The sequence below is a fragment of the Mytilus trossulus genome, unplaced genomic scaffold (genome assembly GCF_036588685.1).
Source record: "Mytilus trossulus isolate FHL-02 unplaced genomic scaffold, PNRI_Mtr1.1.1.hap1 h1tg000050l__unscaffolded, whole genome shotgun sequence".
In the NCBI taxonomy this organism is placed as follows: domain Eukaryota; kingdom Metazoa; phylum Mollusca; class Bivalvia; order Mytilida; family Mytilidae; genus Mytilus; species Mytilus trossulus.
This window is the reverse complement of record NW_026963292.1, coordinates 3,979,239-4,006,969: the sequence shown is the minus strand read 5'-3', so window position 1 is coordinate 4,006,969 and position 27,731 is coordinate 3,979,239. Positions and strand designations below refer to the sequence as shown.

The window sequence follows — 27,731 nt, the reverse complement described above, 5'->3', positions numbered from 1 at the left end:
ACTTGGACCTATATATACACATAACACATACTTTAATAAAACATTTTAATGAAAATAAACCTGACAGTTATGTTCTCCATAAATTGCAAAACAAAAGTTCATAGTATTATGATAACATTAGATCTAAATATTTTATTTTCAACAACTCATCAGTTTCCCTAACTGTTATACATGTTTTACAAAATAATCAAACTCAGGGCTGTTCCAGAAAATACTATGTCCCCCCCAGGGACGGCACTTTTTTTTTACCCCCACCACCCACAGAAATAAAATTTAATTAGAACAGCACTCCCTTTGCATTTTGGTATTTCAAATACAACCACCCACATAATATTTTAAAAAATTGCCTTCCCTGGGGGGGACATAGTATTTTCTGGAAAAGCCCTCAGATGTCTGTGCAGTTTGAGTCAAACAACAATTTAACATATAAAGCACCCAAGTTTCTTTTTGGAACTTGTTCAAAACTATAACATAATAAAATGTTTGGCAGGGCACAGCTTGACACGACCGCAGAAGTGGAACCCTGAAAATGGGGAGCAAATATGGACACAACATTCGAGTTTCATACAGCTCTGAATTTGGATTGTGATTAAAAAGTTGACACTGCATAGGTTTCTGACACAGAATGAATGGGGTCTAAAAGCTGAAAAGTTTTAAATTGGACATTCACTTTTTATGGTCCATTTTCCAAAATTTAAATACATGGTTAGATTCAGCGTATCAAAGAACCACAAGAACTCAATTTTTGATGAAATCAAATAAAGTTCCAATTTTGGACCCTTTAGACCATAATGTGGACCAATTTGATAATGGGGACCAAATATCAAAAATCTAAATACATGGTTAGATTGAGCATGTCAAAGAACGAACCCCTTATATTCAATTTTGGTTGAAATCAAACAAAAGTTTAATTTGAACCCCTATTTGGACCAACTTGAAAACTGGGCCCATAATAAAAATTCATACATTTTCAGATTCAGCATATCAAACAACCCCAAGAATTATTTTTTTGTTAAAATCAACTAAGTTTAATTTTGGACCCTTTGGATCTTAATGTAGACCAATTTGAAAACAGGACCAAAAATTAAGAATCCAAATACACGATTAGAATAGACATATCAAAGAACCCAAATAATTCAATTTTTGATGAAATCAATAAAAAAAAAAAAAAAGAGTTAACATTTTACCCTTTTGGCCTCTTCCTCCTAAACTGTTAGGACCAAACTCCAAATATCAATCCCAACCTTCCTTTTGTGGTAAAAAAAACATGTGTTTAAATTTCATAGACTTTTATTTACTTATACTTAAGTTATTGTGTGAAAACCAAATGTCTATGGACAACGACAACATGATACCATTTGTATAAGAATTTATATAATCAATATATTTATACAGAAATATTCAAATTTGTATTTGTAACAACCTTTGTACCAGGCAAGACAAAAAATGAAGATGAAGTATGGAAGAGTATTAAAATTAAAGACTCCCATGAATGGTTTATGCCAGTCCAAAGCCTGGTGAGTTTGCAATTCCAAAAGTCATGTTTTTTTTGAATGTATTAAAATCTTCTGAAACTGGAAGCTTCAACTCCATTGAGCATGTGTTTGCTTTTGGAAACAATCCTGAGTCATGAAGAAAAGTAATAGATGGTGATGGATCAAATCCTAATGGAGGTACACAGTCTGCTCCAGTTGCAAATGATAAAACATCACCTAAGGTAATTTCACCATCCTCATCTTCTGAAATAAGACAAATATTAAAACTTTATACAAAATGTTGACTTCAGTTGAGGTTTACTCATGTTTATACAAACCAGGTAAGTAATTGATCGACCAAAACCAACAGCCAAGCTGGTAGTAGATTGATCACAGGGAATGTCCATATAGTCATAATTATACAAAAATCAAAGAGGATAACTGATTCATTAAATGTTATGTAACAAAGTTGAACTTTAGTTGGCTATAAAAGCTAAACAACCTCACTCAATAAACTTTCATATTACTACATGAACAATATTTTTTATGCTTCACATCTCAATGAGGTCCCAATATGAAATCAAAGCCTTAAAGGCTGTAAAAGCAATTGCTGTATACTAGTAGTAGTTAACATTTTTTTAAACATCTTATTGACAGTTTCCTTGTTTTTGCAGTGGCGGATCCAGAATTTTTCATAAAGGGGGGAGCTCCAGTCATGCTTCAGTGATTCCCTATATAATCAACCAAATGTTTCCCACGAAAGGGGGGCCGGACCCCCAGGGTCCCTCCCTGGATCCGCCTATGTTTAGCTAATTGTTTACGTCCACGTACGACTTCGGACCGTGCGTCAAAGTTACTGTGACAGAGTTTTGAACGTGCCCCGATCGCAACTTCTCCTTTCTCGTGAAGAAATTGCAATGTTCTTTTATGCATAGAAAAAAAACACATTAAGCTCCAACTGTCTGTGTCAACTACATTTCACATTCCGTTGTCGGCTAAGTTTTGCAAAGGCATAATTGAGGGTTTGGATGGGGTTAAATGATTATAGAATAATGCCCTTAAAAAATGAAGATTAGAGAATAACGGGCAAAAAAATGAAGATTAGAGAAATGTGTGGTCTAAAAATATAATGAATATTGAATAATTAATAAAAGAAAACGCTAAAAGTTAAGTGTTTACAGAATTTTCCCTTCTTAAAATTTAAAGAAATTTGTAAAAATATAAAAGTGAAAACAAACTCTGTAAACTTTTTTTGGTTTCGTGATAACAGACTATAGGATTCAGTCAATGTGAACTGGTTTCCGATACTTCTATCAAAGAAAACTGGGGAAAAAATTAGAGAATAATGCGTAAAAATATCACTTTTGAAGAATAGACTAATTTTTTGAAGATTAGAGAAAAAAAGGGTAAAAATTAAATGTTTACAGAATAACAGACCACCCCCCCCCCCCCCACCCCCCCCCCCCCCCCCCATCAAGACCCTCATAATTGACGAAATCGTTTTTCCTCAAAAGTCGTAATTTCACCACGAATTCCAATCAAATGAGACGCAAGGGACATCCTGCAACTTGAAATTCGTCCACCAAAATCAGGGTTTGATATATTTCCGACGTGCAAACAGAGGATTCATTTCAAAATCTCGGCAAATCGGTGATTCACAGATCTATGATGAAAGCGGTCTCACTAATTAGAAACAAAAAGCGTCAACAAGCGACTAAAAAGGCGATTTTTGAAATTAAAAAAATGGCGACAAGGAAATTAAATTAGCGATACCAAAGGGGAAAATAAGCAACAAGAAATCAAATCAAGGGTCAATCGAGTTGAAAATATGTTTGCAATCTTGTAACTTATTTCCATTTTCTTGTCGCCAATTTCATTTCATTGTTGCTTATTTGCCCTTCCTAGTCGCTTGTTGACGCTTCTTGTCTCTAATTAGTGAGACCGTGTTAATCTATTTATATTTTCGTGGGAGTTGATTTGAACAAAATCGTGTTTTGGGGCTATTTTAACGACCCCTAAGATGAAATTGAACAATTAGGTTAGTAAATTCAGTGTCAATGTAATCAAAACGGGAACATGGTGCTTCTTTAACAGTGAATAACCATCGGTTTCTTTACTATAACGTGCGTAATAATTTAAAACAATTTTATGAATGAACCATAGTTTTATGAATGAAAAAGAGAAAATTTACTACATGCAAATAAAAACACGAAACAATCAAAATAAAATCGTATAAGGAATAATTCATTGAAATAATCAATATTAACTCAACAACAAAAATGATTTAAAATTTATATGAAACATAATGAGAACGAAATATCAGGGGTAAAAAACGCACTTTTTCCATGCGGACTTTCAAAATAATTAGAGAAAACAAATGGCAACTTAAATGTTAAAATGCATCTTCATGAAAATATTTTGTAACTTCACAAAACAACGGTTGTTTGTCTATGTTTGTCTTTATGTATGTAAGAAGAAGACAAGTAGGATTTTGTCAGAATATTTAATGAAAAATCTGTTTAAAATTTGGCTTGATCTTGATCTTGATAGGCTTGATTATACGGGATTATACTATGTAATGTAGGTCAAAATGGCTATGTCCCATAAGAATAAAGCAACTTGCCTGGCAATTGCTTTAAAAAAACAAAGTCTGTCTTTACATGGTTTATTATATCACTGGTCCCTAATTTTTTTAAAGATAAAAACAATGACAAGAATGTGTCCTAAGTACAGGGATGCCCTACTCGCATTATCATTTTCCATGTTCAATGGACTGTGAAATTGGTGAAGTTTCAAAGTTGAAGGCACATAATTTCAGTCAAATCAGCAGAGCAGAAAGAATGGTATACTTTTATCTGCAAATTTTTGAAAAAAAGTTGGGATTGACTGTGGACAAGTCAAAAACATCATTTCCTTCGCAACTTGGTTGCCTTCGGTATATTAACATGCATTGTGAGATAGAGGCTGAATTTGGATTTTAATTAAATATTTGACACATAATAGTTTTCTGTCACAGAATAAATGTAGTCAAAGAACTTAAAATTGGTTAAATGATTTGAATTTATTTTCAATTGAAGATTTCATGCTGTTGCGCAATACAATTTGCTGTTGCGCAATACACTGCTGTTGTGCAATACCTGTGTTTAGACTATAGACAAAAAAAAAGCAAAATAAATTGTGAGAAATCCTAAAATTAAAAAAAAAAAATTGCCCACCCCCCCCCCCCAAATTTTTTTTCCAAAAAAAGGGTAATTTCGTTAATCTTGAAGAAAAAAAAATCCCCCCCCCTCCCAAATATTTTTTTTTTACCCCCCCCCCCCCCCCCACAAAAAAAAAATGTTAAGAAATTTTATTTTTGTAAAATGTGGTACAATTTCAGAGATATCCATAAACTTTAACACAAGTTAGTCTGAAAACTAGAAAAATACTTGATTTGGGCCCCTTTTTGGCCCTTCATTCCTAAACGGTTTTGGCAAATACCCCCAAAATCAATCCCAACCTTCTACTTGTGGTATTGAACCTTGTGGTACAATTTCAGAGCAATCAAAAATTTATTCACAAGTTATTGTCCGGAAACTAGAAAAATGCTTGTTTTTGGCCCATAATTCCTGAACGGTTGGGATCATTACCCCCAAAAACAATCCCAACCTTCCTTTTGTGGTATTGAACCTTTTGGTTAAGTTTCACAGAGATCCATTCACTTAAACTGAAGTTATTGTCCGGAAACCAATCTGTCTACGGACGACGACAACGACGACGAAGACGTGATAGCAATATACGAACGCAAATTTTTTGCAGTCGTATAAAAATCAAAAGGGAGCACATGTGAATAGAATTAAACAGTTTCTAGTAAGTTGGTGATTTTTTTTTCAAGTTCTTGTCCAAAAACTGGAAAATCACCCCTTTAGTAAAACTCCCAATACTTGGAAAACGTAAATTTGAAATTTGTAAAAAAACAAAAGGGAGCTCAAATCAAAAGATATAACAATTCAATACAGTTTTATGCATAGTGGTTAAAGCGTATTTGAGATAATGTCGGAAATGTTGAAGACGGACGGTAAACGTTATACCATAAGTCTTGTAAAAGGGCATACATGTATAGAAAATATAAGAATGCTATTCAGTCCTTTTGGGTAGTTTTACCCTATATATCCAAACAAACAATATTTACTTTCTTCTGTTTCTGATAATGCTTGGTTTCATAAGTTTCTTTCTAATGACTGTCCCTTACAATATTGCAATGCAGGAAACTCTAATTTTGGTTAAGAATTAAAATATACATGTATTAAAGATCAAGAGCATTCTTATGTTTTAAATTAAGCCTTCATATAGAAAAATTAAAATTCCAGATCAGAATATGTGCTTCCAGAAGTGGTGGTGTTGAATCAAATTTTATGTTTATATAATAAAAAGAAGATGTGAGGCATATATTTTACAAGTACCTTGCAAGTCAATTAAAAAATCTCTCCAATATCCAACAATGTTCTCCTCGTCCCGTCTTCTGTTGCTGCCTGGACTGACATTTTGATATCCATAAACACCACCTCCATCATTTCAGCGGTCAATTTTTCATTTCCTTGACAGACAAACAAATCCTTAAATGCTTTATAATGCTCTTGAATGTACGTTAATACATCAAGTGTCTGTAACCCATCACGCAACCTGTAATTGTATACCAGTTTATTAAACACCAACATATCAACCATGTAAACATATTTAAGATATGCATTGTATTCAGCTGAATTAAACAAAAATAGAACCTATTAGAAGAATAATATTTGTGATAATCTTTAAATGGCAATCTTGAGAATGATAAGTGAAAGACACGACAGACAATTCACCTCATCTCACTATTTGTTTGGTGGAAGAAAATGCATATATCCCTTTTGTGTTGCACTTGAAGATGTTGGGGACATAAATAGACTTCATTTAATTATTTGACCTTAAAGGGAAAATTCACGATTTTTTACTTATGGTTTAAATATGTTCATTATGACATAATATATATATTCACAAAGTTTTATCGCTATATGTGCAGTAATAAAGGAGAAATTCAATATTTAATGAAAAAATATTAACTACTTCCTGTAGGTCGTGACGTTTTCTCCTGGTTTTTGCATGCCGGGATTTAAAAAACAATCATTAAAAGTCTTGGTTTTTAATCATATTTTAACGTAATCGTAAGCGCGCCGATGACTTATGCTTTATCTAATAACCATCCGATAATAAGAAGATAAAACGCACATACGTTCATTTGTACATATTCATGAGATAAATTTTCTATGTTAAACGTATATATTCGAATAACACAAAAAGTTATAAATTGATTTTTAATTAATGTATTTTCGGACTGATAAGGTGAACAAAGTAAAGTACAATAATCTGTAAAGACAATATGTTGGTGTACTCTTATTGACCTTTTACTATCTCTGCTATGACTTGGTTGATACGATGTGTGTATTCACGGTTCTGTAGCAAAACTCGTAGATGGCTTGTTGAAAGGTAAATTGTTATTTGCACTTCGGTATTTAACCACGCCTCTCGGGCACACCTTGCCAGGTGTGACTGTCTATTCGGATCAGTGAATTTTAAAACAAGGGGAGCATCCAATACACATATTTAAAATATATATTCAAGTTGGTGACAAATAAAAATTGATCGCCGTGGAATTATTTAATTATGTTTGGTGCTATTATTTATTTGAATTCAAATAAGTTAATTTACTAAGAAATACACAATTTTTGGTTAAAGACGGGAAACTTAATTCATATGTCCGATTGAAATGATTTACACCTTTTGTCCTTGATTGATGTCTAATAAAAAGGAGAACTTAGAAATTATAAATAGCTTTACCAAAGTATTTTTATTTGTCTTTATTAGGCAAATAAATGAATGAGAACACTTAGATTTAGACTTTTTATAAGCCACGTACAAATTAATAACTGGAACTCACTGAAGATAACTCTACCGAAGCGGAATATAATATGAACGAATAAAGAAAAAATACTTTTGTACTTGAGAAGTCTTAAAACTTTGACAGCAAATTTGAGGTCTTCTTGGAATGGAATCGAAAAATTACGAATAGATATTCTTTATCAAGTGTAAAAAACGTCAACCAAATTTAATCATAATCGGGGACGTCCTTATTAAAGTAGTCTTCGTCTCACAACGTATAATACTCAATAACTATTTGACCAAAGATGTTTAAAAACAAAAGACAACGAATTTAATGTCATCTTTCCCTATTTTTGAATGCAATTATAAGTCTGTTCAACTGGCAAGAATACCCCTAAAGCGGACAAATATCTGACAAGCAGTTTATTCTTTAAATTTGCTGTCATTGAATATCAAGAAAGAAAATAAATCCCGAAAATGATTTGAAACTTTAATACTCAATAGCTTTCCTAGAAAATATTCACATCCCTCGGGAATTATTAGTGTACGTCCAGTTGCATATGTCGGAACAGTTGTGGTGATGACGAATTTCTTTCTTTATTCGAGAGCAATCTAATTGATATATAAATCTGTGATTTTACTATGTTCATAACTTCGATGAACCAAAGCAAGTTATAGATCGACCTGTATTTAAATCAAATTGGTCCTCTTCTTCTTCTTCTTCTTTTGGTATACAATAGTCTATCGAATTGGATGATTACATACTGTTGGTATACGTGGACTAGTCTATTTACAAAACTTTTACCCCAATTTGCACAAAATGTATGTTTCTTTCTTATGTTCAATGTATACATGTATATATTTTAAATTGCGCTGTAGTTCCGAAACTTTCTATCCGGGCGTATAAACGAATCGTCGACAAGTGCGCACATTTTTTTAATCAACATTTCTGGAATGATCCAACTATGTCCTTTACTATTGACAACGAGTAAATATTACATTGTCCCAGAGACATATAATACAATTATATGTCTCTGATTTCCCCCAAATTAACCCTTGGAAAAAATACGTATATTTGTATATCTTCAATTTTTTTTTTTTTTTTTTTGGTATCATTTTTTTTTTTTTTTTATAAATAATATTCTTTACACCAGAAATTTTATTTATAAACAAGCGTATGAGTTAAGTAATGACTAGTACATTATATCACTTTCGGACACGCAAGACAGAGATGTATATTATACATGCACCTGATAGTTCAAAATGGAAAGTTATAAGTTATCGGCCGTGTACACTGATCAATACCTACAGAAGTGAAACGATGCATGAACTTGCAGGCCCGACAGGAAATCGCTTGAATACCTGGTCGTGTCACCTTACACCCCTCACAATACCTTTGGGAGTAATACCTTAAGCCATGCGGGTGATCAGTGGAGCGAAGATCCTAATTTATTTGAATAAAGTATATTACTTTAAAGAATTATGAACGAATTAGATTTTCGAAAACAATTTTCACGGAACTCTTATTTATGATTTGAACTTTGACTTTTTAACAATTCCAATATTAACAGTTTAAAAATAACAGACTATATGGTTATTAAAAATATAAGAACATTTCCGAATCAAGTTAGTTAGTCAGATAAAACAACCGTACGATTGACAAGATATCGACACGTAATTACGACAACATCGGTTACTGTAGTTCTGTTTCTTTATGGTTTATAGACATATCGTGATTTTATTTGGACAAGATAACAAAATGGAGGGACGCAAAGAACTGATACTCTAAATTTAAAATCGATGGTGATCTCTTATCTAGCGGAATAAAACTTTAATATTTATAAATTTGAGCATTTTTATACAGAATGGACATAATATGAATTTTTGATTTTTTTGCGAAGTTTCCCTTTAAAGTCAAAGGTCAAGGTCACTAATTTTTTTAAATTAGGTGATATATACTCACATACAAAATACCAAAAGCCTATAGCCTAGACAAATTTTTGAATGTATTTGACTTCGAGGTCAAAGGTTACTGTGATTCGTTACTGACTCTAGTTAGCAACACATGTCCTCGACATGATGCACCCATGTACCAAATTATAGATATCTACTTCAAAAGAGAAACAAGAATGTGTCCCCAGTACACGGATGCCCCATCCGCACTATCATTTTCTATGTTCAGTGTACCGTTAAAATGGGGGATAATTGCTAATTTTGCATTAAAATTAGAAAGATCATATCATAAGGACTTCAACTTCATCAAAAACTACCTCGACCAAAAACTTTAACCAAAACTTTAACCTGAAGTGGGACAAACGGACGGATGCACAAACGAACGAATGAACAAATGCACAGACCAGAAAACATGGGGCATAAAAAGTCATGACATGGATAAAATTTTGTATGAGGAATTCACACTTAAATAATATGTCTTCATTCTTTGAAAGAGAGACATCTATATTAACTGTTCACAAAAGAATTACACATTATATCCTGCAACAAGACTTTAATGTTGTTGAAAAAACCTAAGTTAAAAGTTTCATAATAGCTATATAGTTTACAAACATCTTCAGGTCACCATTTCCATTTTCAGCAGGGTCTTTTAGATGAAACAGGTTATCAGGTTAAGGATGCTTTGTAATACATTCAAGTTCAACAGAAATGATTGCATGTGAAAAACTTCTCATTGATGACTTTTAAAAAGAGTTTATACTTAATACCCTCCACTTTTCATGTCATTGCATGTATTGATGACATTTTCCTTTAAGGAGATATTAATCTATAATTTACCCACTCAGTCCAGAGTATTTCATTTTCTGTTGAATGGAAGTGTCAGTCCTGTCTCTCTAATACCATACAATACTTAGGAAGATGATGTATGAGTGCCAATGACATAACCAACTGATAACTCTTCATCCAAATAACAATTTAAAAAAGTAAACCGTTAGAGGTCAATGTACACCCTTCAACACGGAACAATAACCTATAAAGGGCCCCAGTTTTCCAATCAAAAATAAAATATTACTCACTGGTGAAGAGGAGTACTGGTTCTTTCCAGGACCAAAAATCTGACAATATCCATGATTAATTTATCTTTTTGTTGCATGTTCAATATAGGCCTGAAACATCCCGCTGTTATCAACAGGGTTGACATTGCATTCATTTGTTTGTTCAAGTCTTGCAAACTTGATGCATCTTTTAACTAAAAAAGAAAAACAGGTTATTAAAACTCTATCAACAATCTAAGTGTCAGGTGACATTTAGCACATAGGTATATAGCCAGCAAGAACTACATATATATATATTTAGAAAATAGAATTATCTGCTAATTTGTTTAAATTGGGTTAAAACAGGCATTCTGTGAGTATTGCATGACATTATACAGTCAGTTGAAAATTCATTTTATTGGAACAATATGCGATCATGATCTATAACTTGTAACAGTGTAAAGTATATAACAAGCATCAAGTCAAATTCTTCAAGCTTGAAGAATAAAAAAGTTTAAACTATCCAACGACCATAACTGTGCTCAACATCTCATCAAACCAGAACAACATTTGATCTTGATCTGTAACCAATAATCAAATCAATATATTCAAGCTAATTAACAAAACTAGAGGCTCTAATGAGCCTGTGTCGCTCACCTTGGTCTATGTGAATATTAAACAAAGGAAGCAGATGAATTCATGGCAAAATTGCATTTTGGTGATGGTGATGTGTTTGTACATCTTACTTTACTGAACATTCTTGCTGCTTACAATTATCTCTATCTATAATGAACTTGGCCCAAGTAGTTTCAGTGGAAAATGTTATTAAAAATTTACAAATTTTATGAAAATTGTTAAAAATTGACTATAAAGGACAGTAAGTCCTTATGGGGTCAATTGACCATGTTGGTCAAATGTTGCCTTATTTCTAGCCTTCGAGGTCTTACTTAGCTGTACATTATTGCTGTTTACAGTTTATCTCTATCTATAATAATATTCAAGATTATAACAAAAAACGGCAAAATTTCCTTAAATGACCAATTCAGGGGCAGCAACCCAACAACCGGTTGTCCGATCCATCTGAAAATTTCAGGGAGATAGATCTTAACCTAATAAACAATTTAATCTCGTCAGATTTGCTCTAAATGCTTTGGTTTTTGAGTTATAAGCCAAAAACTGCATTCTACCCCTATTTTCTATAACAATTCTTATTATCAATCCAATACTTTCTAAATACTACCTTTTGAACTTCTCCTCTCAAGTCACCATCTGCTATATCTTCAATATTCCTTTCTCCAGCTTGTCCTACCAACGCATTGTACATAACTGGAGAAAGGAATTTTGGTGATGGTCCTCCGTGTACAATGGATAGGGAAAAGAATAATCCAACATCTCTGTACAGATTGTCTTCTAGGGCTACAATAAAACAAAACTAAATATTTTGCTAAAATGTGATAAAAGATTTAAGATATATTAAATTTAACATTTAGAGGCCTTAATAGACATGATAGATGTCAAAGAATAAATTTTACTATTCATAACTATATATTATCAATCCCTGATTCAGTGATATAATATATATCATGTTTGTTTTGTGTTTCACAGACCTTCCAGAAATCAGAACCAAAATGAGGGAAACAAGAATGTGTCCCTAATACATGGATGCACCATCTGCATTATAATTTTCTGTCTAGTGGACCGTGAAAATGGGGTAAAAACTCTTATTTGGCATTAACATTTGAAAGATAATATCATAAGGTACAAGTATACTAAGTTTCCTCAACTTCATCAAAAACTAACTCAACCAAAAACTTTAACCTGAAGCCGGACAGACAGACGGAAGAACAAATGAACGAACAGACCAGAAAACATAATGCCCATAAATGAGGCATAAAAATGGTCCTTCCCTTTAAAACCGTAACAAGTGTCTAGATCCCCAAAGTGTCCCCTATTGTAAATGGTGTGAGGGTTATTGTGAGAGATGGGTCAAGATCCCTAATGCACCAGCTCTAGATGAGGAACCCCAAGTAATGTGTACAAGAAATCTCTGTGTATTGATATTGGACATGTTTCTATTTTTTACAAATGATTGAGCTTAACCATTTGTGGTGATAAGGAAAGTAGAGGGACATAGAATAAATGTGTAAAAACTATGGAGCTATTAAAAGTTCAAAGAACTTATTGTGTTAAAACAGGGATTTTTGACCACAAGGAGCCGCATCACAAAAGAATACTCTGGGTTTGCTAATTTACAGAAAAAGTAATCTCACTTCGTACCCTGAAAATTTAACCACAAATAAGAAATTCTCAGCTTCAAAACGAGCCATCATATATATCCAAGTTAACGATATGGACTGAGCAACAGAAGAAAACGTTACCATTACGGCCTATGGAGAAACAATTGCAAACCTTCACCCAGATGACTGATAATTAAACATGACAAAATACCTCTCCATCCCTATAAAGTGGGAGACATAAAAATGTAACTGTATAGAGAATACATGAAATTCCTTTTTTAATCTTTCACCAAGATGAGACAATATAAATTCACCTGATGTACTATAGGCCAAAATTCTTCTGTTTTCAGGACCTTCAAAAATGTGCAGGTATTGGATCTTTTTCATCAGCATTCTCAAGAACTCTCTTTTTGGTCCACCTTCATCTACGGCACCTTCTGCGATTCCTACATCGTCCGTAAACTTCACACTTATCTTGCTTTTAGCACAGAAGGATTTCCTTTTGATGGCTCTCCGAGCACCATCTAAAACAAGGTTTCTGTTGATATTGAATTTCGTTATCTTCTCCAGGTCAACCTGTGACTGTAACTTTATTAATAACTCTGGCAAACTGATATCACTAAAATGAACAAAAAAGTATCACCAATGAAAGGGATAACCAGATGCTCCGCAGGGCGCAGCTTTATACGACTGCACAGTTCGAACCCTGAACATTGGGGCAAGTATGGACACAACATTCAAGCTTGATACAGCTCTGAATTTGGATTCTGATTAAATAGTTGACACAACAGAGGTTTCTGACACATAATGAATGTGGTCTAAGAACTTAAACTTAAAAACTTTAAATTGGACATTACCTATTATGGTCCAATATCCAAAATCAAAATACATGGTTAGATTCAGCATATCAAAGGACCCCAAGAATTCAATTTTTCACGAAATCAAATAAAGTTCAATTTTGGACCCTTTAGACCTCAATGTGGACCAGTTTGATAACCGGGCCCAAACATCAAAAATCTAAATACATGGTTAGATTAAGCATATATCAAAGAACCCCATATATACAGTTTTTGTTGAAATCAAACAAAGATTAATTTTGGACCCCAATTTGGACCAACTTGAAAATTTGGCCTAAAATCAAAAATTTAATACATGTTTAGGTTCAGCATATCAAAGAACCCCAGGGATTCAATTTTTGTTGATATCAAACAAAGTTAAATTTTGGACCACAATTTGAACCAACTTGAAAACTGGGCCCATAATAGAAAATCTAAGTACATTTTTAGATTCAGCATATATCAAATAACCCCAAGGATTCATTTTTTGTTAAAATCAAACTTAGTTTAATTTTGGACCCGTTGGACCTTAATGTAGACCAATTTGAAAACAGGACCAAAAATTAAGAATCTACATACACAGTTAGATTAGGCATATCAAAGAACACCAATTATTTAATTTTTGATGAAATCAAACAAAGTTTAATTTTGGACCCTTTGGGCCCTTTATTCCTAAACTGTTGGGACCAAAACTCCCAAAGTCAATCCCAACCTTCCTTTTGTGGTCATAAACCTTGTGTTTAAATTTCATAGATTTCTATTTACTTATACTAAAGTTATTGTGCGAAAACCAAGATAAATGCTTATTTGGGCCCCTTTTTGGCCCCTAATTCCTAAACTGTTGGGACCAAAACTCCCAAACTCATCCCAACCTTTCTTTTGTGGTCATAAACCTTGTATCAAAATTTCATAGATTTCTATTTACTTAAACTTAAATTATAGTGCGAAAATAAAAAAATATGCTTATTTGGGCCCTTTTTAGCCCCCAATTCCTAAACTGTTGGGACCAAAACTCCCAAAATCAATCCCAATTTTAGTGCAATTTAAGTATACATAAATAAACATGAAATCTTCAAATACGTACCCATCCATTGGTATGGTTTTGTCACCTTCATCATCGGAGTCATCAACTGTTACTATTTCAGTTTCAAACAGCTGGACATATGACCTAAGTAATAAATAAATCTTGGTTTGATTAACCTATTATTCATTCTGTTTTCCTTTTTACTCAATGCTATTTTTTATGTCTGTAATGTTTATATGAAGTTAGACATTTATGACACAACTTACGTTGAAACCTCCAGGTTAGGTACTTGTCACCAATACGGATATTCAATTGAAAAAATACATATAAAGTATGCTGGATTTTTGTATCAAATCTTTGACAAAAATATAAATAATCAACTATCACTTAGTTTGTCTTGTTCTTAATATTGTCTGAGTGTTCAACTGCGAAACACATGACTTTGCCTAGATGATAATCTACTATCTAGGATGCATGCAAATACAAGGTTAGATGAATCTACCATGTATAGTTATAACACTTCACATACACAAATTTTTCTTACGATTGCTTACGAATCTCAAAACTTTACCAGATTCATAAAACTTTCACAAGCTGCTGATAGGGCATTAAACCTTAACCAATCAATCAAACCTAAATCTTAAATCAATATCAAATACATTTGCAAAGTACTCGAATATATCCCAAAACAATCGGAAATGTATATTCATATACATCAAGAAAGTATTTAAATTTATTCCTAAACTTGTGGCCAACCAATTATAAACTATACTCAATCATTTGTAATTGATTCATAAAGCAATCGTATTCAATTACACACAAAAGACTTTTCACCATTCTTTAAGAATAGTGTTTGTGTTGTTACATTAAGTTAACAATGCTTTACAAATGACTAACACTGGATGGCGAGCTATTTACGAATGAAGTTATCTAAAAACAATCAGCCATTTGTTGAAAATTATTTGACATGTCAAATCAGGGATCAGCAGAATGTATAAGAGTTGTTTTAAGAGTTAAATTCCAATGCTTGCTGTGAATGACAAAAAATTTGTAGATTTGTGAGCATTTATAAGAAAAAAATTCTGTATGTGAATTGGTATTACTAAGAAAGATGTGAACTTTGAAGTAAACTTAAATGTAAGTCAGTCAACAGTCAGGGGTATGACTCAAACAAGTGATTTCATTATCGCTTATTTCAGTGATTTTCAAATTTCAGTAATCACTTATTTAAGTGATTTTGGTGTTTTCTTTGATCTTCAAATGCTGATTTCACTAATTTTCCATAAAATGGCAATTTTTTCTGTAATTTGTCTACATAGATCAAATATCTTAATCTTGATATATCAATTTCATCAGTGCGCTGGGGCAGTAAGTTAGTGTGCTGAAGCTTTTAAAAGAACCCTTGGGAATTTTTCTGTAATCAAATTTTCATTAACTACTCTATCAATAACATAAAAGTCAACACATTTATGTAACCTGATTTGTTTTCTTTATAATTAGAATGATTTACTTCAAGGTTTTGACCTTATCTACAGATTATTCCAGTTTAAGCATAATCCAAATAAATTGTTAAAACTGACATACTAATTTAGCAAAAGAGCATTTTTGTATGTATTCAGTTGTTTTTTCAATAGAATAGTTGTTTTTTAAACCCAATGTAGATCTAGCTTGTGGATAAATTATCAAGAAAATGTTATAATCACTTTCATAAGTGATTTAATGTTTACATCTCAAATCACTTATTTCAGTGATTTTAAAAAGTCTGTTTCTAATTTTGTAAACATTTTTCATTTTTCAATAGCGAAATCACTTTTAAAGGTGATCCTGAAATCACTTGTTTAAGAAGTAGCCCTGACTGGTCAAGTAAAAAATATAGGTAACAGTGATTCATTATATCAAGAAATTGTGTCCAGATTATCTACAAATAAAATACCTGTAAGTTGAAGGACATGCCAGAGCATCATTACCAGTAGATGACCGCAAGCTTAATCGAGATCTACGCTCTCTACGTTCTAAGCACGATGGATGAAATGTTATCTATAAAACAGGGTAATCCGTCTTAAAATTAACCAATTTCAAATTGTAAAACAATTGCAGAGTATTCTTGGTCAGCACATATAGCATTTCAACGTATCATACATGCATGTTATTTTAATTCATTTTGATTTTTTAACAAATGTATACTGCTTGTCATCTAAATCAGGTTTCACTTTCTAAGACCTACTGCTCACTATTTACAGATTCAGTTAATACTGCCATTTTTCTGAAATGAAATCTCCCTAGCCACTTTTGTTTTCTTTTTGACATTTCTTTAATAATAGTTTCGGCAGGCATTGAAATATCTGAATTGTCCATTACTAAAGATTACAGAAACTCAGTTCAGAACTGATACTGGTAGATTTAAATCAAAATTGATCACCTGTGGCGTAAAGAGCTATTTAGAACAAGAGATTGAAATAAATTTGGGGCCTTTCTTTTAATGCAATAACAAATTTTCAGTACTTGTTGTATGTAAAATGCAAATTTTGTAATAGTGCCTCCTAGAACATGTAGAATACTCTGTAACTAGTTTAATCAAAGTCCATTGAAATATATTAAATCCACAGTGCTCACAAGGATGAAACAAACTGAAAATTTTGAAGTTCTGTTTGCATATGACAATCAATCTAGGATCTTAAAAAAGCAATAACATTTGAGGTCATGATAAAGACTTATAATGTAATGAGTTTGTTAAAAAGATGCATGACACACATTTCATAATAAAACCTTTTCACATCCATTCTAATGGAATAGCTAAGTTACATGTAAATACTAACTGTCGGTGTGCCTGTATCTTCCGGATCACCTTCCACTATATCTTGACTTTGCACAGTTTTGGTGATGTCTGTTTGTGGTTTCTACAATATTCATAAAACTATATTATCCTAGTTCAATAAATTCCTTCAGGATTATTATCCTACAGGAGTGTGTCAAAAATACACACCAGAAACATACACTTCAAAATATTGAAGTAATATTTAGCACTAAATTCATAGAATACTGCATATAATAATTTATTAGTTTAAACATATTTAATTATACTGGATTGGGAAACAAGTTTTTCATCTTATATTAATCCCTTTCCACTTGCAGGTGCTAGTGCTGCTTGTAGCGGCATTACCCTGCTCTTTTTTTCGAAATCTACAAGGGTGTCTTTTACGTGCAAGAGATATGACTCTCTCTGAACACTAATTCAATTTATTGCATACAACATGTACAAAGAGCTGTTCGGGAAGTAGTTTCATACTGTACACTTAAAACTTATAGCACATCATGGAATGCTGTTTGCAATTGGATTTACATTAAACATAAACACTGTCATTGAAGCAAATGCCATTTTTTTTTTTAAATAAAGCATATGTTGTGGAGCCCAACAATAACCATATTGTATATTTCCATGAGTGTTTATTCATTTCATCACAAAAAAACAACAACAAAAAGTCTAAAACTTAAATCATAAATACTAACTGCGGATGAGCCTGTATTTTCCTGGTCACTGTTCATACTTGCATTTGTGTCTGCTTGGGGTATCTGCATATTAACACATGAAAAAAGAAGTGTACATTTAATTGCAATTCAACTCGGAATATCATGTTTACCATTAAAATAGCTTTCATATGCTTTTGACTTTGATACAATAGTTTACATGCAAAAATAAGCAAATAAATGCATATTGACCCCTTTATTTTGTTCTGTACCCCACTGCTAAGACCTATTGTTTGTTATTTTTTCATTTTTTGTTGTGAGGACTTTTTAAAGCTCTAGTAGATGAGCTCAACATTAATTTAGTGCTTATAAAACTGTGTAATGGTTTTCAAGATACAAGCAAAAACATGTGAAATTCTGACAGTTTTGCCCCTGATGATTTCATTGTAGCCCTAAATCAACTGAACAATTTGCAATTTTTTGGATCTAGCTAATGTACCGTTTTCCAGAGTCATAAGCAAAAATATGCGAAGAATACAAAACTTGAAGTATTTAAAGTGAGATACATCATGTACATCATGTACATGTACAATAAAACTGACAATTTTGCCCCTGCTAACTTTTTTGTAGATCTTAATGAGCTGAACAATTTGCAATTTTCATTTTGCAGTTTTCAAGTGCACAAAAGAGAAAAATTAAATAAAAGGCCATACCACCTGGACTGGTTAATATCAGATTGACTTTAAAATGTCTGTATGGGTAGATCTTATTATGTACTTATCAATTTAATCTTATACTAGAATTTTGATATCTGTAACAGTTTTTAAGTAAATACATGCAAAACCCAGGTGTTGGATGCCATGGTCTATTTTTAGCCATGGCAGTCATGTTTTTGACGAATCAAAATTTTCCTTACAATTTTAAATAGAAACCCTGATAATGTTTTTGCCAAGTTTGGTCCCAATCTGTTCAGTTATTATCAGAGTGGGAGAAGATTTTTATTTAAATTTATGACAAGGACGGACGCTCAGTGACAACAATAGCTCACATGGCCCTATGTTGTTTGCTCATTTTCAGACAATTTGCATGGATACTCAATATTTTTTCTTTCCCTTTCCTAGACATCCCCCCTCATAATTTTAATGCAAAGGTGTCATTTTTCTTCTGAAAAGTGTTAATATGGTAAATGTCACAACCATAAACAAACTAAAAAATCATTTTTAAAAATGCATGAATTTAGCTAACAAAGTGTGGTCATGAAAATATGTTTTATAAAAGAATGAACGTCAGCGAGTCGATCGATCTATATAAAAAAAAATTGTTGTAGGGGCAAAAGATATAAAATTTATTTCATGAAAAGCTTAACGTTAACATCATCATGATGGTCCATTTATCTGAATGTGTCACAAGATTGCTATTTAGTGTTACATGCACAATTGTTAATTACAAACTAGACTGTACTGTCTTCAAGGGAACCTGTATGTCGCCTGCATTTTATTGATAGCATTGCACACATTATTTATGTCCGCAGTCCACCATGTGTAATTTCAAAGTTTTTGATAAACAGGATGTAGTTGAGTGACAGTGCAATGAAAAACAATTCTAAAGGATAAAGCATAGAGACGCAAAATATCAAATGTCTGTACTGCATGTAGTTGTAAGAAAACTGCAATGAAATTTTGCATACATATTTGACCAGCATGCCTTAAATATCAAAGTTTTTGGTATTAAATAGGAATTAAGCAAAGCCATGAAAATGCTTTACGCGTCATAGTACTTCCAGATAAAGCATTCTCCAAAATATTAAAAGTCTGCTGCAATGAAAATGTGTGACAACATTGCGGTGCATGTGGCAAAGGTTTTGGAAAGATGGATTTTGTCAAAGTGACCCCTATATAAAAAACAGGCGACATAAAAATATATTATATGTATCAGTATATACATGAAGTGCACTTGGATAAGAATATTAATCTATAGGTACATAGAGTGAGTATGATAGGATTACCAAGCATTTCATACCTGTTGTGTGTCGAGTACGAATACAATTTTCTGCCACTGTACAAATATTGTTTTTATCCTGTATTTATAAAATGTACAAATTATTTTTTCATACAAAACAGAATTACAGAAAGACATTCTTAAAAAAAATGATTCCATATGAACAGTGAACACATCATATAGGAAAGCATGAATCATGTAAAATTGAAATGGGTCAAAGACAGAAAGGGCCAGTTTTTGTTAAAACAAGAAGAAGAGCTACAAACCTCACTCTGAAATCACATCTCATTGATGTGAGAGCCCATACAGAAGCTGCATACCAAATATGAAGAGCCTGCGATTTTTAGTTCCTGAGATAAATATTAAAAATACAGTATTTCCCTGCGACCAACATTCACATATTATAATTCAGCTGATTTTTCAACTCGCAAAATCCAGCCAAAAATCATTAATCTAACTTGAAGGTAAAAGACCATCATCCTACATGTAGCAAGAGCAGATTTTATGACCTTCATGTGATCTATCCACATGCAAAATAATAAAAGCCTAAATCACAAATTTTAGGTACATGCTAGACATGATTTTGTTTTGAGTGGCAGCTGTAGACTGATTACTATAGTGCGACCACCACTAAGAAACGTTTGATTTATTGTCGATTAAAACTACATGTGTTATATCCTGTGTTCTATGGTTTTGAGCTCTAAAATGTTATGATGCTGCATAATTACCTGTAAAGAGTGTGTCTTGCCGAATACTGGAAGTTCCTCGTCTGTCATGTCTGTGTCATCTAATTTGTTTTGATCCATCATGTCCTTATCATTTTCAAACTAAAAATGAATTCATACTTGTAAAACAACTAGCTATCAATATTTTTGCAGTAATATACTATGTCACTAATTAGAAAACTTTTTATGTGTGTTAACGAACATTGTAAAAATCTGCACCTAAAATAAGAACATTACATTAAATTATATTTCTTTCCTTTAAATGGATATTGCAACTCCCTCAAGACTCATAATACATTTTGATGAGGGGGGGCAAGGGGTATAACTGTTATGCTGTTATGGGCCAATTTGAATCTTTGTTATCTGTTATTCTGAAGAAAAAAAATGCTGTTATCTGTTATTGACTATTTCTGTTGCTGTTATAGGACTTTTACTTTTTTTGTTATCTGTTATTGTGAGAATGTATTTTTTGTTAACTTTTATTGGACCCCCTCTTGCCCCCCCCCCCTCTTTGATGTTATTAATTCTTTAATAAATATTTTGCCGCCCATATTTTGTCATACAACTATAAGTAGGTGTTTTACTGTTTACTTTCTCAGGTAACAGTTAACTTTGTGATCAATGCTTATGTGTAGTTGTCCTTCATGTATAGTTATACAATATTAAACTGTATTTGTCATATAAGTAACATTATACTTTTAACATAAACAAAAATAACAACAACAATAAAATAACTGAGTGGAACACACACATATCTAAATATACACAAGTAAAACTAACTAAGAGTTCCCTGTCCTCAGTTCTTAAAAGACTGTTGTTAAAAACATAATAAAGGAACCTGTTTTTTCTGACACTTGGTTTATATTTGACGGATTTAGTAGGACTACTAGTTTTTCAGTATCAGATAGATTTGGAAACATAGCATTATCTATTGCCATGGCATTAAAAGGTTTTATATGTAAAGCATTATTGATTTGACAGTGGAGGAGAAAGTGATTTTCATCTAAGGTTTTACAAGTTGGACACGACGTAACGTTCTATTGTTTTGAGGTATGTTTAGATTATCTGCCCTTCAATGATCAAATTATGGTAACTAATTCTAACTTTTTGTAAATAAATGTCTAGTTTGTTTCAAAAATTTGGATGAAGATAAAATTTTTGGTCTTGTTTGACTTTAATATTTTTGTATAAAAGAAAGAGTTTGTTATTTTCCTTTAAACTGTTCATGTTATTTTCCAGTAATTCTGAATTAAAGTTGCATGTAATATTCTTAATCAAAGTCTGTAGTTTTTCACTTGTTCCATATTTTCACAGGACACTATTTTTTGTATATCAATATTCATTTCTTGCGTTGAATCTACCAGAATTTTTCTAATTCCATTTTTTTGGAAATATTGTACAATGAATGATAAAATACAATGTACAAACCTCAGGGCCCTCGACGAGAACATAAAGCTTCCCTTGACCAATCAGAGCCTTCAGCCCTATTCCATCAAATTTGAATGTTGATGGTACATTTGGTTTGGATAATTTTTTGTGTGAGCACGATAAAAAAATGATCTTGGTGGGATCTTTGTCAGTGCTGTCAAATATGTCAAGTAGTTTGTTTTTAATAGTGTCCTCTGTATCCTCCGAACTTATGTTAATTAATCCTTCTTCTAGGATAATATCTGCACACAGAATGCCTGGCAATTTTATATTTCCAATAAAAACAACTTTATATGACTTTTCAAATAACTTCTTCTTCTTTTTCATTTGTTGTCTAATGTCTTTTCTGGAGGCAGCTCCCTGTATTGGTGAGAAATGTGTCCTTGGGTGTGAAGTGGCTTTTGACGACTTAAACACAGAAGTAATCTGCTGAGCCAATCCACTTGTACTTGGCCTGTTGCCAATGATATCTCTTGCTTGTCCTATATTAAGTAAATATTATCATAGTAAAATTAAAAAGATAAAATTAAAGCAGTTGGCGATTATCATGACAAAATTTTAAACTAAACAATTATTTGGAAAGATATTACTTCAGGTACATGTATCCCAACTTAAAGACACAGATGAAGACGGTATCATACCATAATTTTTCAACACATTTTTTGGCCGTCATGTACTCAACTAAAAGTACTGAAGTTTAAATTAGGTATCAAAAATCCTTTCACCCTTTTTATCATCTGTTTCAACCCTTATTTTCCAAAACAGTAGAAAGCTCAAAATCACTCACAGTCGTCGTATAGTACTCAGATATCTTATTTTCAAAGTTCCTAAAGAACAATCAACTAATACTTTTAAATCCTTCGATAGTATTGCAAAAAAAATTCATGAGAATTTGCTCAAAATATATAGGTTTAAAAAGAGCCTGTTCGAGACATAATTCATTGAACTTTTTTTTCATCAATCTGCAACAAAAGTGGGCAACTGATCTTTGCCAAGCTATTAGGTTTTTTGTTGAGTTTCATCAATACAAAGAGCTCAGCACCTGTACATCCTGTAGTTCTGTTGTACAAAAAAATAATTGATTTTTCTACCAACCATGAATGTACATACCAGCACATTCTGCTGTTGTTACAACAATATATCTTCTTGTTCCCCAACCTCCATCTGGAGAAGAAAACCCTCTTGTATCAGCTGCAACAGCTTTCAACACCCCTCCTACATGGTACCTCAAACCCACTGCTGAAGGAAACTGTGATTTGAGTGTCTCCCTCTCCAAAACATCTTCTTTAAGTGGCAATAAGACCTCAGCATCATAACAAAGTTCACTATGTGAAACCTTTATATGACCTGACATCATATAAACCTAAAAACAGAAATATGGAAACCAATTATTGATCAGAGCCTGAATCGTTCACCTAAAATATCATGACAATTGCCACCAAATATTTGAAATTTGGGAACACAACTGGACTATTTTAACTCACTTGTGCATATAATACTGGTTTCCATTGGCATTGATTTTGAATATTTTTTCTAATACATGTATATCCCTATCCTCTCCTCTCTATTTATATTTCACAGGCACTTGGGTTCCCAGCCAGATATACAGGGAAGTAAGAATAGTCCATTTTTATAAAAATTAGCAACCACGGGCCTGTGTTACAATGTATCTGAGTGCCCAAGAAACCCATAATGGCATTTATAACAAGAAGTAATTGTAACAAGATGCTGTTACGAACTTACGAAGTCTCCCAAACAAAGCTCCCTTAATTTGCAATTCCTATGGTCACATATTCATTTGATTTGTTTTATTGTCCCATACAAGAACATATATATGGTCTAGGTACAAAGATCTTGATCGTTTACAATTTATCAAACATGAGGGGGCGGGGGTGACCCTCACAGACTTTACCTATATTTCATTTGAATTGCATTGTTATCCCATGCAAGAATATGGTTAAGGGGTGGGGATCTTGACCATTTACAATTTAACAAACATAAGGGGATGGGGGTGCTCCCCATAGACATCCCCTACATGTAATATTTCGTTTTATTTGTTTTATTGTCACATACAAGAATAAATGGTTTAGGGGTGGGGATCTCAACCATTTAAAATATGTTCAAACATGATGGGGTAGGGGTGACCCCGATGGCAATCTCCAATTTTTAATGTATTATCAATTGAATATTCAATTAATAAATTAAGATGAAAGTTGTAGTGCAAGATGACTGAATTCAGTCATGACTTTGGTATACAGATAACTGGGACAAATAGATTTTCATCAAAAATTAGTCACAATTTAACAGTTTGAATAAAACGTAAATTCTCATTTATTTTGTTTTTGAACATGCTAAATAAAATATTGTTGTACTGTTTTCTCTGGCTTCTTGCATATATGTTACTGCATGGTCCTATTTAAAAAAAAAATAGTATATCCAGCTTCAGATTACACAAATGGAAGCAAGTACCCATTGTGCCTTATATATTAAAAAAGGGACTGAAATCCTCAGACTAAAAAAATAGTATATGTACATTTGCAATCGTGTACTTCTCACAAAATAGCTGAAAATACTTAAAGACAACGATTTGCATCAACAGGAGTCAAATTCTTCTAAGATATGGGGAGAAACCTCAGTTATCTAAATTTTAAGGAGGTGTTATTAAGCAGATTCTTGCATACTCTCCCTATTTGACAAAATCAGAATATTGACAAGTTGAAACAGAATGTGTTATAAACAATTCACCAATTGAAAGTTACAGACAATGGTATACAATAAAATGTCCAGTATTAGACAGGCGTTAAAAATGACACTTTTCTGTCAAACAAAGAGCCATAAATCCTGTTCTTGGGCTTATGCATTTTAAGCAAAAGTATCCATACCGAGGTGCCATAAAGAGAGAAAATCAATGGATGGAGAACAAAACACCAACAAGATGGTGACACATTCAACATACAATTTGGAATATTTACTTGTATATTAAAGGACTAATTCCCCCCTCCCCTTCCCCATTTTCCTAATGTAAATATAAATTTAATCCATTCAAAATATAAAACAAGTGAAACTACAAGCTACTGCTCACTGATGATACCCCCGCCGCAAGTGGATAATATTAATAGTGTAAAAATATGCAAGTGTTCGGTAAACAGGAAGTTGTTGAGTGATGAATCTGAAAACACATCACACAGTATAGCTGACTTATATAAACCCTGAAACCAAATTTCAGAAATCATTGTATTGTAGTTCCTGAAAAAATGTGATGAAAATTTTCAACTTGGCTATCAAAGACATGTGTAAAATCATACAAGTATTCGGTAAACAGGAAGTTGTTGAGTGATGAATCTGAAAACACATCAAACGGTATAGCTGTATTACATAAACCCTGAAACAGAATTTCAGAAATCATTGTATTGTAGTTCCTGAGTAAAAATGCAAAAATATTCATGGGACGGACTGATGGATGGACAGACAGAGTTAAAACAGTATACCCCCCCCCTTTTTTAAAGCGGGGTATAATCCTAATCAGTGCTAACAAGTTGGAAACGACAAATTTTCAATCATATAAAGGGCAATTTCTCCTTGAAATAAAAGTGAATCTGGCTGAAATTCAAAATTGTCCTATGAGAGGCTATGAATAATATATAGCTCGTGTATAAATATGAACAAAATATGCTGACAAATAAAAGTTCTAGAGAGCTAACAATTCCTGAAGAAAAATATGTTTTGAAATATGCAAAGACATATAGTAATTATTAACCACAGTGGGGCGTTGAAAAAAAATCTACTTCGGGGATTCAGAGATGGGAACTAGAACACATTCCAATTTTTCCATAAACGGCCATTGTGGTGCATATTTCGGCACTTTTTTACATTGGTTATTAGATGTACCCCAACTGTTTCCAACAAGTGTTTCCATCTGATGAACCTGCTGTCAACTTCCAGTTCTGGTTTGCGGATTTTTTATAAACAAAGCGAGCACTTTGTGGCAAATAAACCAAGATTTCTATAGAAAATCCACAAAATTTCAAACATAGATTACTCACTTGCTTTTCTAAAATGTGCTTGTGTTTATCAAGGATTTATATAGTAGGACTACTATATAAATCCTTGTGTTTATTAATTGTTTACAAAAAAATATAAGCAACCTGTAAATTCCCAAACATCTGGAGTGGTGCTGAGCCAGTCAAGTGCACCCTAAAAGGTGTACTTAATTTGAGCTCATTTTTTATTTGTTTTAACCATTATTATAACTACAGTAATAAACTTGTTTTGAGGAAATTTCGAGCAATACTCCGATATCTATCAGTTATTAAATTGCCTTATTTGAGGGAACAAGATTAAAAAGAAAAGGCTGTGGATCCATGTTCTAGTCTAAATAATTATGACGTCTGGCAAGGCTATTTTGGTCGCAGGAAGGCGTCCAAGAAAAAAAATCAAAATAGCCTTGCCAGACGTCATAATTATTTGGACTATGGATTTTCTATAAACTTTCCATATGTTTAGTATTGAATCAACACAAGGGTACATAATCCTAACAGTAACACTAACAGTATCAGCCTGCAATGCCGGACTCGCATGAACGCAAGATTTAGTTAGTGGGGCGACGCGTTTTTTTAATTCTTGGTCATGCATTCGTGTTGAGAAAGAAAGGGGGAATGCAAACAGTTATACAAAACGTTACCTTCTCATATATAGATATCAACAGCTAATCAAACCAGGGGAGTTCATAGAGAACGTGCCAACTTCAACATGTGAGTCAAGCAGGGGCTGCCCGACTATATCGACCAATCACAAACGTTGTTGCAAATTTGACCTTGTGACGTCAAACAATTTCCCATAATGCAATTATTGCATATAAATAAAAATTATTGCATATAAATAAAAAAACGACAATTATACCAATTGAATGAAAAATATTGCATTACAATGACAAGTTATACAAATTGAATAAAAAATATTGCATTTGAATGACAAATTATACCATTTGAATGAAAAATTATACCATTAAAATAAAAAATATTGCATATAAATGAAAAATTATACCATTTAAATGAAAAAATATACCATACAAATGAAAAATATTGCATATAAATGAAAAAATATTGCATATAAATGAAAAAATATTGCATATAAATGAAAAAATATACCATACAAATGAAAAAATATTGCATATAAATGAAAAAATATTGCATATAAATGAAAAAATATACCAATTAAATGAAAAATATTGCATTTGAATGAAAAATATCAAATTTTTGCAACCAATACCATGCCATACAAATAAAGCAAAAAAATATATGTCTACCCTTTATTTGTACAATACTGAGCTAATTGCTGGATAAAAAAAAAATATGTACATTGTTGGAAAATATAACATTGATGTGGAGTCGCTAATAATTTGATTACAATATACATCTTTGTCAATAATTATAAGTGTGTTTTTTGTTTTTTTTTACATTTTAGGCAATATCTGCAAATGCAACCAACTAAAACTTATAATGAGTCCGTAAATGGCGTAGAAAATGTTGAGGTTAGTACTACTAATATGTTTACATTTAGGATCATTTAGTATTTTGATAACATTTTACGTTTTTATTATAAAAAAAAAGTTCAATTGTCCAAAAGATTTTGTAAATATCATTATACTTTTAAAATGAATAC

General features: G+C 32.4%; 1 protein-coding gene across 1 annotated transcript; it reads right to left on the bottom strand.

The window, feature by feature from the left end:
• Nucleotides 1-31: 31 nt before the first annotated feature.
• Nucleotides 32-27,033, bottom strand: LOC134699261 (uncharacterized). Its single transcript, XM_063560871.1, has 13 exons — nt 26,752-27,033; nt 23,181-23,433; nt 22,071-22,552; nt 20,646-20,744; nt 17,962-18,024; nt 17,271-17,351; nt 16,388-16,491; nt 14,515-14,598; nt 12,909-13,213; nt 11,598-11,773; nt 10,400-10,572; nt 5,918-6,137; nt 32-1,739 (listed from the first exon to the last, which is right to left on the bottom strand). Exons 2-12 carry the CDS (start codon nt 23,425-23,427, stop codon nt 5,930-5,932), a joined length of 2,022 nt encoding a protein of 673 aa, XP_063416941.1. The 5' UTR covers nt 23,428-23,433; nt 26,752-27,033; the 3' UTR covers nt 32-1,739; nt 5,918-5,929.
• Between the last annotated feature and the right edge of the window lie 698 nt (nt 27,034-27,731).

Bases quoted from the DNA above. Each gene is read 5' to 3' on its own strand.
- LOC134699261 (XM_063560871.1), bottom strand. From the start codon at position 23,427: ATGATGTCAGGTCATATAAAGGTTTCACATAGTGAACTTTGTTATGAT. The intron at 16,492-17,270 runs GTTAGTATTTAC...CCTGTTTTATAG, and splicing joins AAGATACAGGCACACCGACA to ATAACATTTCATCCATCGTG. The intron at 10,573-11,597 runs GTAGTATTTAGA...TTTCTTTTTTAG, and splicing joins TGAGAGGAGAAGTTCAAAAG to TTAAAAGATGCATCAAGTTT.